The sequence below is a fragment of the Oncorhynchus mykiss genome, chromosome 25, assembly GCF_057628025.1.
Source record: "Oncorhynchus mykiss isolate SJ-2025 chromosome 25, ASM5762802v1, whole genome shotgun sequence".
Classification (NCBI taxonomy): Eukaryota; Metazoa; Chordata; class Actinopteri; order Salmoniformes; family Salmonidae; genus Oncorhynchus; species Oncorhynchus mykiss.
In genome coordinates this window covers 14,695,518-14,709,921 of record NC_143046.1, presented here as the reverse complement: position 1 = coordinate 14,709,921, position 14,404 = coordinate 14,695,518, and the positions used below count along the sequence as shown (strand labels likewise).

General features: G+C 42.2%; 1 protein-coding gene across 1 annotated transcript in view; it reads left to right on the top strand.

Moving 5' to 3' along the window:
- The window catches only part of LOC110504379 (teneurin-2), a 172,639-nt gene extending 163,877 nt beyond the window's left edge, over positions 1 to 8,762 (top strand). Inside the window, 6 exon segments of the mRNA XM_090221544.1 lie at positions 919 to 1,188; positions 2,990 to 3,400; positions 6,048 to 6,158; positions 6,383 to 6,650; positions 6,819 to 6,949; positions 7,244 to 8,762. Of these exon segments, the coding sequence (XP_090077670.1) occupies positions 919 to 1,188; positions 2,990 to 3,400; positions 6,048 to 6,158; positions 6,383 to 6,650; positions 6,819 to 6,949; positions 7,244 to 7,981 (1,929 nt within the window). The 3' untranslated portion in view covers positions 7,982 to 8,762.
- The last annotated feature ends 5,642 nt before the right edge of the window (positions 8,763 to 14,404 follow it).

Genomic DNA, 14,404 nt, shown 5'->3' with positions numbered 1-14,404 from the left:
AGCTTCATGTCCACATCCTGATTCAACCCTAACCCTTAACCCTAGCCCTCAACTCCAGCCACAATCCAAACTAACCATAGCTCCATGCACAACTGTAAACCTAGCTCCAGCCACAATCCTAAACCTAGCTCCAGCCACAACCCTAACCCTAGCCCTCAACCCTAGCTCTAGCCACAACCCTAACCCAAACCCTATCTCCAGCCACAACCCTAGCTCCAGCCACAACCCTAACCCTAGCTCCAGCTCTAGCCACAACCCTAACCCTAGCTCCAGCTGCAGCAACAATCCTAACCCTAGCTCCAGCTCCAGCTCCAGCCACAACCCTAACCCTAACCCTAGCTCCAGCCACAACCCTAACCCTTGCTCCAGCTCTAGCCACAACCCTAAACATAGCTCCAGCTCCAGCTCCAGCCACAACCCAAACCCTAAACCCTAGCTCCAGCAACAACTCAAACCCAAACCTAACTCCAGCCACAACCCAAACCCTAAACCCTAGCTCCAGCAACAACTCAAACCCAAGCCTAACTCCATCCACAACCCAAACCCTAAACCCTAGCTCCAGCAACAACTCAAACCCATACCTCACTCCAGCCACAACCCAAACCCTAAACCCTAGCTCCAGCAACAACTCAAACCCAAACCTAACTCCATCCACAACCCAAACCCTAAACCCTAGCTCCAGCAACAACTCAAACCCAAACCTAACTCCAGCCACAACCCAAACCCTAAACCCTAGCTCCAGCAACAACTCAAACCCAAACCTAACTCCAGCTACAACCCAATCCAACCCATTGCAGGATGTCAGTTACAGTTGATAGACTAAGCATAAATCATCTATACTGGACTATCTAGTTAAAGTGGGACCTAGACCCTGTGTACAATATTTGACTTAACTCTTGACTGTTGTCTTGGCTACAGGTGGAACACTTTGGGAAGTTTGGTGTGATCTACTATGACATCAACCAGATCATAACCACGGCTGTGATGACCCTCAGCAAGCACTTCGACACCCACGGGCGCATCAAGGAGGTGCAGTATGAGATCTTCAGGTCCCTGATGTACTGGATGACGGTGCAGTACGACAGTATGGGACGGGTGGTGAAGCGAGAGCTGAAGATTGGACCATACGCCAACACAACACAGTATCGCTATGAGTATGACGGGGACGGACAGCTCAGCGGGGTGAAGGTAGGAGATCTGACTTGTCCAGTGTGATACTAGTCCTGTAGTAGTTGAGCACCAAATCACAATCCTAGAAGATTACTACAGACCCCTTCCTGAAACATTGGTCTTCATTAAATGTTGATTTTCTTTGCAAATACAGAGAACGTTTTTCCTTTTCACTTTACACTTCAGTTTTTGATTCTCCTACGTTCAATTTCCTGATTCAAGCTGTCGTAGCTTTGACTATCATGAAATGTGAAGACTGTATATTATCAAATCAATTCTCTGTGTGTAATTTAATTATGCGATTAAACTAATCATTTAACTTTAATTAACTAGGGAGTCGGGACACCACAGGAAAACATTTTTATAGAGTGTGAATTTCCAGAATATAACTCTTCAGATATTTTCATATGTTATCAATTACAGTCACTTATTAATGTATTATTACCTCATCAGTCATATTTTGAATGTCGCAAACCCTAGCCTAGATCATGAATCAGCGTCATACAAATTGGCTTAAATATTTATTTACTTAATCTTAATCAATCACAGAATTACATAAACACACACACATTGGTTACTGACATGATAGAAAAGTTCCTAGTGGGCTAAGCCAATATGATGGCTTGGTAGACAAAGGAAAGGAGTGCGTTCCCCAGGAGTCCCAAGATCTTTTTCGTGGTTGTAGTTGTTATAATGGATACTTCTGAGTACCATTCGGAAATGTTCTTAGAATGGGTCTGGTTACCAGACTAAAGTATTTAATCAGCTGCAGCCTGAATAATTGTTCTTTAGTTTGTAGATTTATTAGCCATTTCAACGTGGGGACCTCGTCCCTGGGTTTTTACTCTTGTCGAGTTGCCAACCATTTCAACATGTAGCTAGCTACTGCTTTGTGTTTTCTGAACTTGTCCTTTGGTAAAGTTGTAGTTTAAAAACCACTTCACACACCAGCTTCACCTGGCGTGTTTTGGTCTCTAGAGTGATAGCCCTTCCAACGTGGGGATCTCATCCTGGCATTTTCTTGACCCTAGTTTAAATTTCCAACCATTTCAACATCTAGCGACAGCTCCGTATTTTCTGGTCTAATGTACATTTTGTTGGAAGTGGATTTTATACTAGAGTAGAAAAGGGGGCATTTCCATAACGCAGATGGAAATGTCTGTACTCACGGGGTGTGGCCACTGACTAGTTAAAACTTCATATCTAAACAAGTATCTCATTTAGAAGGCCATCACATTACATCTTCTCACAAATAGTTTCATATTTAATTATATACTTTCCACAACATGTAGATGTACATCTGATATATACATTGTGAAAGCTCTTAAAGTTACAATGTTTCCGTTATAACATCTTTAATGATATTACCACACAGTAAAGGTTGGACATGATTATTGTTTAAATACCCACAAACCACATACCATTCCAAATGGATGAAATACAGAAATATACAGAAATGTTACATTAGAAAACCTTTTGAGGTTACCGTACTGCTTTCTCTGTAGTAACAAAGCGATTCTCAACTTTCATCTTGGCAGAGTGGGGAAAGGAGTTTCTGTATTTACAACGTCACAGCCGACTTCCTGCTCTCCCCCTCTACGAGAGAAAGCAGTATGGTAACCGTACAGTGAGAGGACCCACTGTAACCTGATTCTTCAGATTGTCACAGGAGAGTCATGACAAAGCCCTTGGTTCCTATAAGGAGCATAGGCGGTTGATTTGTCTACTCACCTTTGGTATTAAAGAGATGACTTCAGGTTTGGTATTAAAGAGATGACTTCAGGTGTGTCAAAGTTCTTTTCATTCTCTATGCCTCCAGGTGAACGACTGGTCCACGTGGCGCTACAGCTACGACCTGAACGGTAACCTGCACCTCCTCAACCCCGGGAACAGCGCCCGCCTCACGCCGCTCCGCTACGACCTCCGAGACCGCATCACACGCCTGGGTGACGTTCAGTACCATCTGGATGAGGACGGCTTCCTGAGCCAGCGAGGCTCGGATGTCTTTGACTACAACTCCAAAGGCCAGCTCCTTAGAGCATATAACAAGCTACCGGGAGGCTGGAGCGTCCAGTACCGCTATGACGGACTGGGCAGGAGAGTGTCCACTCGGACCAGTCTGGGACAACACCTCCAGTTCTTCTACGCTGATCTGAACCACCCGGCAAGAGTCACACATATATTCAACCACTCCAGCTCAGATATCGCTTCACTGTACTATGACTTGCAGGTAGGCTACCAGATTATTAGAGAAACGTGTGTTCATCAACGGGCTACATGTGCTAACTACTGTTCATTGTGATTGTCTTATGACCTTGTTATCGTTGTCATATAACCAAGTTGTTGTGGTTGTCATATAACCAAGTTGTTGTGATGCTATCATTACAGAGTATATATTGCGTAACTATTATCACACATTAATGGGGATGTCACCATCTGTGACTTATTGTGATATAGCCTAACAGAGTCAGGGACACTATCATTATTTAACTTATTGTGATATAGCCTAACTGAGTAAGTGACACTATCATTATTTAACTTATTGTGATATAGCCTAACTATTATCACCCAGTTATGGTGATGTGTCTGTCTGTGAGTTATGGTGAAGTGACTGTCTGAGTTATGGTGAAGTGACTGTCTGTGAGTTATGGTGAAGTGACTGTCTGAGTTATGGTGAAGTGACTGTCTGTATGTTATGGTGAAGTGACTGTGAGTTATGGTGAAGTGACTGTGAATTATGGTGAAGTGACTGTCTGTGAGTTATGGTGAAGTGACTATCTGTGAGTTATGGTGATGTGACTGTGAGTTATGGTGAAGTGACTGTGAGTTATGGTGATGTGACTGTCTGTGAAGTGACTGTCTGAGTTATGGTGATGTGACTGTCTGTGAGTTATGGTGAAGTGACTGTCTGTGAGTTATGGTGAAGTGACTGTCTGTGAGTTATGGTGAAGTGACTGTCTGTGAGTAATGGTGATGTGACTGTGAGTTATGGTGATGTGACTGTCTGTGAAGTGACTGTCTGAGTTATGGTGATGTGACTGTCTGTGAGTTATGGTGAAGTGACTGTCTGTGAGTTATGGTGAAGTGACTGTGAGTTATGGTGATGGGAGTTATGGTGGTGTGACTGTCTGTGAGTTATGGTGATGTGACTGTCTGTGAGTTATGGTGACGTGACTGTCTGTGAGTTATGGTGAAGTGACTGTGAGTTATGGTGATGGGAGTTATGGTGATGTGACTGTCTGTGAGTTCTGGTGACGTGACTGTGAGTTATGGTGATGGGAGTTATGGTGATGTGACTGTCTGTGAGTTCTGGTGACGTGACTGTGAGTTATGGTGATGGGAGTTATGGTGATGTGACTGTCTGAGAAGTGACTGTCTGTGAGTTATGGTGATGTGACTGTCTGTGAAGTGACTGTGAGTTATGGTGATGGGGGTTATGGTGACGTGACTGTCTGGGAGTTATGGTGATGGGAGTTATGGTGATGGGAGTTATGGTGACGTGACTTTCTGTGAGTTATGGTGATGTGACTGTGAGTTATGGTGATGGGAGTTATGGTGATGTGACTGTGAGTTATGGTGATGGGAGTTATGGTGATGTGACTGTGAGTTATGGTGATGGGAGTTATGGTGACGTGACTGAGTTATGGTGATGGGAGTTATGGTGAAGTGACTGTGAGTTATGGTGATGTGACTGTGAGTTATGGTGATGGGAGTTATGGTGATGTGACTGTCTGAGTTATTGTGAAGGGAGTTATGGTGATGTGAGTTATGTTGAAGGGAGTTATGGTGAAGGGAGTAATGGTGAAGGGAGTTATGGTGATGGGAGTTATGGTGATGTGACTGTGAGTTATGGTGATGGGAGTTATGGTGATGTGACTGTCTGAGTTATGGTGAAGGGAGTTATGGTGATGTGAGTTATGTTGAAGGGAGTTATGGTGAAGGGAGTTATGGTGAAGGGAGTTATGGTGATGGGAATTATGGTGATGGGAGTTATGGTGAAGTGACTGTGAGTGATGGTGATGGGAGTTATGGTGAAGTGACTGTGAGTTATGGTGATGGGAGTTATGGTGACTGTCTGTGAGTTATGGTGAAGTGTCTGTGAGTTATGGTGATGGGAGTTATGGTGATGGGAGTTATGGTGATGGGAGTTATGGTGATGTGAGTTATGGTGATGGGAGTTATGGTGATGGGAGTTATGGTGATGGGAGTTATGGTGAAGTGACTGTGAGTTATGGTGATGTGAGTTATGGTGAAGGGAGTTATGGTGATGGGAGTTATGGTGATGTGAGTTATGGTGAAGGGAGTTATGGTGATGGGAGTTATGGTGATGTGACTGTCTGTGAGTTATGGTGATGTGACTGTCTGTGAGTTATGGTGATGTGACTGTCTGTGAGTTATGGTGATGGGAGTTATGGTGATGTGACTGTCTGTGAGTTATGGTGATGTGACTGTCTGTGAGTTATGGTGATGTGACTGTCTGTGAGTTATGGTGATGGGAGTTATGGTGATGGGAGTTATGGTGAAGTGACTGTGAGTTATGGTGATGGGAGTTAGGGTGATGGGAGTTATGGGGATGGGAGTTATGGTGAAGTGACTGTGAGTTATGGTGAAGGGAGTTATGGTGATGGGAGTTATGGTGATGGGAGTTATGGTGAAGTGACTGTGAGTTATGGTGATGGGAGTTAGGGTGATGGGAGTTATGGGGATGGGAGTTATGGTGAAGTGACTGTGAGTTATGGTGAAGGGAGTTATGGTGATGGGAGTTATGGTGAAGTGACTGTGAGTTATGGTGAAGGGAGTTATGGTGATTGGAGTTATGGTGAAGGGAGTTATGGTGATGTGAGTTATGGTGTAAAGCCTTTTCTGCTTCTCCTCAGGGCCATCTGTTTGCTATGGAGGTGAGTAGTGGAGAGGAGTATTACATCGCCTCAGACAACACAGGAACACCACTGGCTGTCTTCAGCAGCAACGGACAGATGATCAAACAGGTAATCATGATGACAGTAATAATAATACTATTAATGATTGTTAAATATCTCAAGGTCCATCATCCGCATGTTAAGATAAGCGAGAGAGGTTCATTTGATTTATTCAAATAAAAAATACAAAAATGGACAAATAAACCAACTTTGTCTTTCCTAATTTCCCCAGAGTGGATAAAGTTGTAGTGATTTGAAGTGAAACATGCGTCTGTGTTTGTTGTGACCTCCAGGTACAGTACACAGCGTACGGGGAGGTGTACCTGGACTCTAACCCAGAGTTCCAGCTGGTGGTTGGGTTCCATGGTGGTCTCTATGACACCCTGACCAAGCTGGTCCACTTCACCCAGAGGGACTATGACGTCCTGGCAGGCCGCTGGACCTCGCCAGACTATGCCAGCTGGCCCAAGATCGGCAAGGACCCTGCACCATTCAACCTGTATATGTTCAAGAACAACAACCCCCTCAGCGACGTGTTGGACATCAACAACTACGTCACAGGTAGAGCGTCTTTGGATCCTTGAAAAGCGCTTTAGAAAACCCATGCATTATTGTTACTGAAGGTAATGGAGAGAGAGCTGAGTGGGGGGCGTTGTGTTATCATTGTCAATGTGTAGTTCTCTTTCTTTATTTTTCATTTTCATTCATTCTGTTGTCTTTGCTCCCCAGACGTGAAGAGTTGGCTGGTGATGTTTGGTTTCCAGCTCAGTAACATCATTCCAGGGTTCCCCCGTCACACCCTCTACTTCGTAGAGCCTCCCTACGAGCTGCAGGCCAGCCAGGACTGTGAAAATGGACAGGTGAGAAGGCCTGGGACAGCCTACAGCTCCATTGCACTATATTGATTATATTGAGCCAAATGCGGCCTGCTATTATAGATAAACAGTCCTCTCTCTTTCTCTCAGAGTCGGATGCCAATTAGATGCGACATTGAATACAGAATCAGTAATATGAACCTTCAATGATTACAGTGAAATCTGGACATGAATAGATGAGAGTAGCTGTAAACCAGACAGTATAAGTGTTTCCTCGTCTGCATTATTCTGGTTGACCAGTGACCTTTAACCTCTCTCCTACCCCTGTCTCTCCTGTAGCTGATAACGGGGGTGCAGCAGGCAGCGGAGCGCCACAACATGGCCTTCATGGCCCTGGAGGGACGGCTCCTTAACAAGGACCCCCGCGACCGCCGCGACAAGCCCGGACACTGGTTCGGCACATCAACGCCCATCATCGGCCGGGGAGTGATGCTAGCATTGAAAGAAGGACGTGTGGTGGCGGCAGTTAGCTCCATGGCAACCGACGACAGCCGAAAGGTGTCCCTGGTCCTCAACGGCGCCATCTACCTGGAAGGAACGCACTACACGCAGGATGGATGTGACTGTCACTACTTCGTTAAAGTCGGTTCGGCCGATAGTGATCTACTGATGCTGGGGCTGACCAGCGGACGCATGGCGCTGGAGAGCGGGATCAACGTGACTGTGAGTGGGAGGTCGCGGCGCGGCGCCACAGTGGAGTTTGTGGTGCCGTCGTTAGCCCTCAGCGTGCGGTATGGGCTAGCGCTGGACGTGGTGGACGAGGAGAGGGTGAGGCTGCTGGAACTAGCCCGGCAGAGGGCCCTGGCTGGGGCCTGGCTGAGGGAGCAGCAGAGGGCCAAGGATGGGAAGGAGGGGAGCCGGCTGTGGACGGAGGGAGAGAAGCAACAGCTGCTGACCGCGGGGAGGGTACAGGGGTACGATGGGTATTATGTTCTACCTGTGGAACAGTACCCAGAACTGGCTGACAGCAGCACCAACATCCAGTTCCTGAGACAGAACGAGATGGGCAAGAGGTAACAGCCCTCCTGGACTGGGATGGAGGACTGGCTGACTCTTTCTCTCTCTCTCACTGACTCTCCTCCCCTTCTCCTCCTCCTCCCTTTCATTCCCTCGTCCTAGTTACTAGTTCCTTCCTCTCTTCGCTCCCACCCCTCCCTGCCTTCTCCTTCTTTCCCCTCCAACCCCGCAGAAAATAAAATAAACAAATGGGGTTTCTCACTGAACGCTGCAGGGACTTTTGAACAGAAGAATATACTAGAATTTTTTTTTTTTTTTTTACTTTTTCTGCCAAGGGCAAAAAAATCAAACATTTAGACAGAAGTTTATTTTATTTATATTTTTTGTTGATGTTGAAAACAGACTGTGGACAAAGGCACTCATGAACCTTGAAAAACAAACTGTTGCTTAATAACTAAGATTCCCCTTTTTAAAAAATAAATCAATATTTTCACCCATATTTTTAGGGTCACTATGAGGGCGTAATGACAGACTCTGAACTGATGGTGGCACTGTGTTGTGCTGGGTGCTCTGATAAGGGCCTGCCTCTGAAATGAACTTGTAGAGTAAAGGGACCAATAGGGATACAGAGCCACCACAGGGCCCAGCCAATCACAAAACACTACTCGGAAGAGAAAATCACCAACGGCAACAAGAACCACAGCATAGGGACGTAAAATTGATTAAAACGATGAGTCATCTCACTGTCTCAGGCCTCCCATTCTCCACCACAGAACTGTTCTTAGCTACTGCAGCAACATATCCTAGCTACCAACACTCACACCACTGAGATCCTTTAAAAGACTTCAAACTAAAGAAAACAAAAACTTTTAGACACACATAAGTTGGAGGATTTTTATGTTGTATATTTGCAGATATCATAAATAGTATCACAAGGTTTTATTTTGAAATTGGTGAGAATGTCATACTACTGTAATAGCTCCGCATGTGTAAGACTATTACACAACAGTTCAGAGTATTACAGTTCAGAGTATTATACTACAGATAAGACTACTACAATACTGCTCAGAATAGTACACTACAGTTCAGACTACTATACTGCAGTTCAGATTATACTACAGTTCAGACTACTATACTACAGTTCAGACTAATACACTACAGTTCAGACTACTATACTACAGCTCAGACTACAAAACTACAGATCAGACTACTATCCTACAGATCACACAACTACACAACAGTTAAGACTACTACACTACAGTTCAGACTACTGTACTACAGTTCAGACTACTGTAATACAAATCAGACAACTACACTACAGTTCAGACTACTGTACTACAGTTCAGACTACTATACTACAGTTCAGACTACTACACTACAGTTCAGACTACTACACTACAGGTCAGACTACTACACTACAGTTCAGACTACTATACTGCAGTTCAGACTACTACAGTTCAGACTACTACACTACAGTTCAGAGTACTACACTACAGTTCAGACTACTAATGTTCAGACTACTACACAACAGTTCAGACTGCTACAATACAGTTGACTACTACACTACAGTTCAGACTACTACACTACATAAAATACTATTATACTACAGTTCAGACTACTACACTAAAGTTCAGACTACCTCAGTTCAGACTACTACACTACAGTTCAGACTACTACACTAAATTGCATACTACTATACTACAGTTCAGACTAATGTACTACAGTTCAAACTACTACACTACATACTACTATACTACAGTTCAGACTATTATGCTACAGTTCAGACTACTATGCTACAGTTCAGACTACTATACTACAGTTCAGAGTACTAAACTACAGTTGAGACTACTATACTACAGTTAAGACTACTATTCTACAGTTCAGACTACTATACTGCAGTTCAGACTACTATACTGCAGTTCAGACTAATATACTACAGTTCAGACTACTATACTACAGTTCAGTCTATACTACAGTTGAGACTACTACACTACAGTTCAGACTACTACACTAAAGTTCAGCCTACCCCAGTTCAGACTACTACACTACAATTCAGACTACTATACTGCAGTTCAGACTAATATACTACAGTTCAGAATACAAAACTACAGATCAGATAACTACACTACAGTTCAGACTACTATACTGCAGTTCAGACTACTACACTACAGTTCAGAATACTTTACTACAGTACAGACTACTACACTACAGATCAGACTTCTACACTACATATCAGACTACTGCACTACATATCAGACTACTACACTACAGTTCAGACTACTGTAATACAGTTCAGACTAATGTACTATAGTTCAAACAACTATACTAAAGTACAGATCAGACTACTAAACTACAGTTCAGACTACTATACTACAGTTAAGACTACTTTACTACAGTTCAGACTACTACACTACAGTTCAGACTACGACACTAAAGTTCAGACTACCTCAGTTCAGACTACTACACTACAGTTCAGACTACTATACTGCAGTTCAGACTAATACACTACAGATCAAACTACAAAACTACAGATCAGACTACTATACTGCAGTTTAGACTAATACACTACAGATCAGGCTACTATACTTCAGTTCAGACTACTACACTACAGTTCAGACTACTATTCTGCAGCTCAGACTACTATACTGCAGTTCAGACTACTACACTACAGCTCAGACTACAAAACTACAGATCAGACTACTAAACTTCAGTTCAGACTACTACACTACAGTTCAGACTACTATACTGCAGCTCAGACTACTATACTGCAGTTCAGACTACTACACTACAGCTCAGACTACAACACTACAGTTCAGACGGTACTACACTACAGTTCAGGCTACTATTCTACAGTTCAGACAACTATTTTACTGTTCAGACTACTACACTAAAGTTCAGACTACTACACTACAGTTCAGACTACTATACTACAGTTCAGAATACTACACTACAGTTCAGAATAAACTACAGTTCAGGCTACTATTCTACAGTTCAGACAACTATTTTACTGTTCAGACTACTACACTAAAGTTCAGACTACTACACTACAGTTCAGACCTCTATACTACAGTTCAGAATACTACACTACAGTTCAGAATAAACTACAGTTCAGACTACTATACTGCAGTTCAGACTACTACACTACAGTTCAGAATACTTTACTACAGTACAGACTACTACACTACAGATCAGACTTCTACACTACATATCAGACTACTGCACTACATATCAGACTACTACACTACAGTTCAGACTACTGTAATACAGTTCAGACTAATGTACTATAGTTCAAACAACTATACTAAAGTACAGATCAGACTACTAAACTACAGTTCAGACTACTATACTACAGTTAAGACTACTTTACTACAGTTCAGACTACTACACTACAGTTCAGACTACGACACTAAAGTTCAGACTACCTCAGTTCAGACTACTACACTACAGTTCAGACTACTATACTGCAGTGCAGACTAATACACTACAGATCAGGCAACTATACTACAGTTCAGACTACTACACTACAGTTCAGACTACTATACTGCAGTTCAGACTACTACACTACAGTTCAGAATACTACACTACAGTTCAGAATACTTTACTACAGTTCAGACTAATAAACTACAATTCAGACTACTACACTATAGCTCAGACTACAAAACTACAGATCAGACTACTATACTGCAGTTCAGACTAATACACTACAGATCAGGCTACTATACTTCAGTTCAGTCTACACTACAGTTCAGACTACTATACTGCAGCTCAGACTACTATACTGCAGTTCAGACTACTACACTACAGCTCAGACTACAACACTACAGATCAGACTACTAAACTTCAGTTCAGACTACTATTCAACAGCTCAGACTACTTTACTTCATTTCAGACTACTATACTACAGTTCAGTCTACAGTACAAATCAGACTACTTAACTACATTTCAGACACCTACACTACAGTTCAAACTACTACACTAGAGTTCAGACTACTATACTACAGTTCAGAATACTATATTACAGTTCAGATTACTACATTACAGCTCAGACTACTATACTGCAGTTCAGACTACTATACTACAGTTCAGACTACTATACTACAGTTCAGACTACTATACTGCAGTTCAGACTACTATACTGCAGTTCAGACTACTATACTACAGTTCAGACTACTATACTACAGTTCAGACTAATAAACTACAATTCAGACTACTATACTACAGCTCAGACTACAAAACTACAGATCAGACTACTATACTACAGATCAGACAACCACTACAGTTCAGAATATACTACAGCTCAGACTACTACACTACAGCTCAGACTACTATACTACAGTTCAGACTACTATACTACAGTTCAGACTACTATACTACAGTTCAGACTACTATACTACAGTTCAGACTACTATACTACAGTGCAGTTCAGACTACTATACCACCGTTCAGACTACTACACTACAGTTCAGACTACTACACTACAGTTCAGTCTACTACACTACAGTTCCGTCTATAGTACAGTTCAGACTATTATACTACAGTTCAGACTATTACATTACAGTTCAGACTACTACATTACAGTTTAGACTGTACTACACTACAGTTCAGATGACTACACTACAATTCAGATGACTACACTACAGTTCAGATGACTACACTACAGTTTAGACTACTACACTACAGTTCAGACTCCTACACTACAGTTCAGACTACTACACTACAGTTCAGACTACTACATTACAGTGCACACTACTTTACTACAGTTCAGACTACTATACAACAGTTCAGCCTACTATACTACAATTCAAACTACTATACTGCAGTTCAGACTACTGTACTACAATTCAAACTACTATACTACAGGTCAGACTACTTTACTACAGTTCAGATGACTACACTACAGTTCAGACTACTACACTACAATTCAGATTATTATACTACAGTTCAGAATATTATACTACAGTTCAGACTACTACACTACAGTTCAGACTACTACACTACAGTTCAGACTACTACACTACAGCTCAGACTACAAAACTACAGATCAGACTACTAAACTTCAGTTCAGCCTACTACACTACAGTTCAGACTACTATTCAACAGCTCAGACTACTTTACTTCATTTCAGACTACTATACTACAGTTCAGTCTACAGTACAAATCAGACTACTTAACTACATTTCAGACACCTACACTAGAGTTCAAACTACTACACTAGAGTTCAGACTACTATACTACAGTTCAGAATACTATATTACAGTTCAGATTACTACATTACAGCTCAGACTACTATACTGCAGTTCAGACTACTATACTACAGTTCAGACTACTATACTACAGTTCAGACTACTATACTGCAGTTCAGACTACTATACTGCAGTTCAGACTACTATACTACAGTTCAGACTACTATACTACAGTTCAGACTAATAAACTACAATTCAGACTACTATACTACAGCTCAGACTACAAAACTACAGATCAGACTACTATACTACAGATCAGACAACCACTACAGTTCAGAATATACTACAGCTCAGACTACTACACTACAGCTCAGACTACTATACTACAGTTCAGACTACTATACTACAGTGCAGTTCAGACTACTATACCACCGTTCAGACTACTACACTACAGTTCAGACTACTACACTACAGTTCAGACTACTACACTACAGTTCAGTCTATAGTACAGTTCAGACTATTATACTACAGTTCAGACTATTACATTACAGTTCAGACTACTACATTACAGGTCAGACTACTTTACTACAGTTCAGATGACTACACTACAGTTCAGACTACTACACTACAATTCAGATTATTATACTACAGTTCAGAATATTATACTACAGTTCAGACTACTACACTACAGTTCAGACTACTACACTACAGTTCAGACTACTACATTACAGTTCAGACTACTAAATTACAGATCAGACTACTTTACTACAGTTCAGATGACTACACTTCAGATCAGATGGCTACACTACAGTTCAGATGACTACTATACTACAGTACAGCTCAGACTCCTACACTACAGTTCAGACTACTACACTACAGTTCAGACTACTATACTACAGCTCAGACTACTACACTACAGTTCAGACTACTACACTACAGTTCAGACTCCTACACTACAGTTAAGACTACTATACTACAGTTCAGAATATTATACTACAGTTCAGACTACTACACTACAGTTCAGACTACTACACTACAGCTCAGACTACTATACTACAGTTCAGTCTATACTACAGCTGAGACTACTTTACTACATATCTGACTACTATACTACAGATCAGACAACTACACTACAGTTCAGACTACTACACTACAGTTCAGACTACTACACTACAGTTCAGAATACTTTACTACAGTTCAGACTACTACACTAAAGTTCAGACTACCTCAGCTCAGACTACTACACTACAGTTCAGACTACTATGCTGCAGTTCAGACTAATACACTACAGATCAGGCTA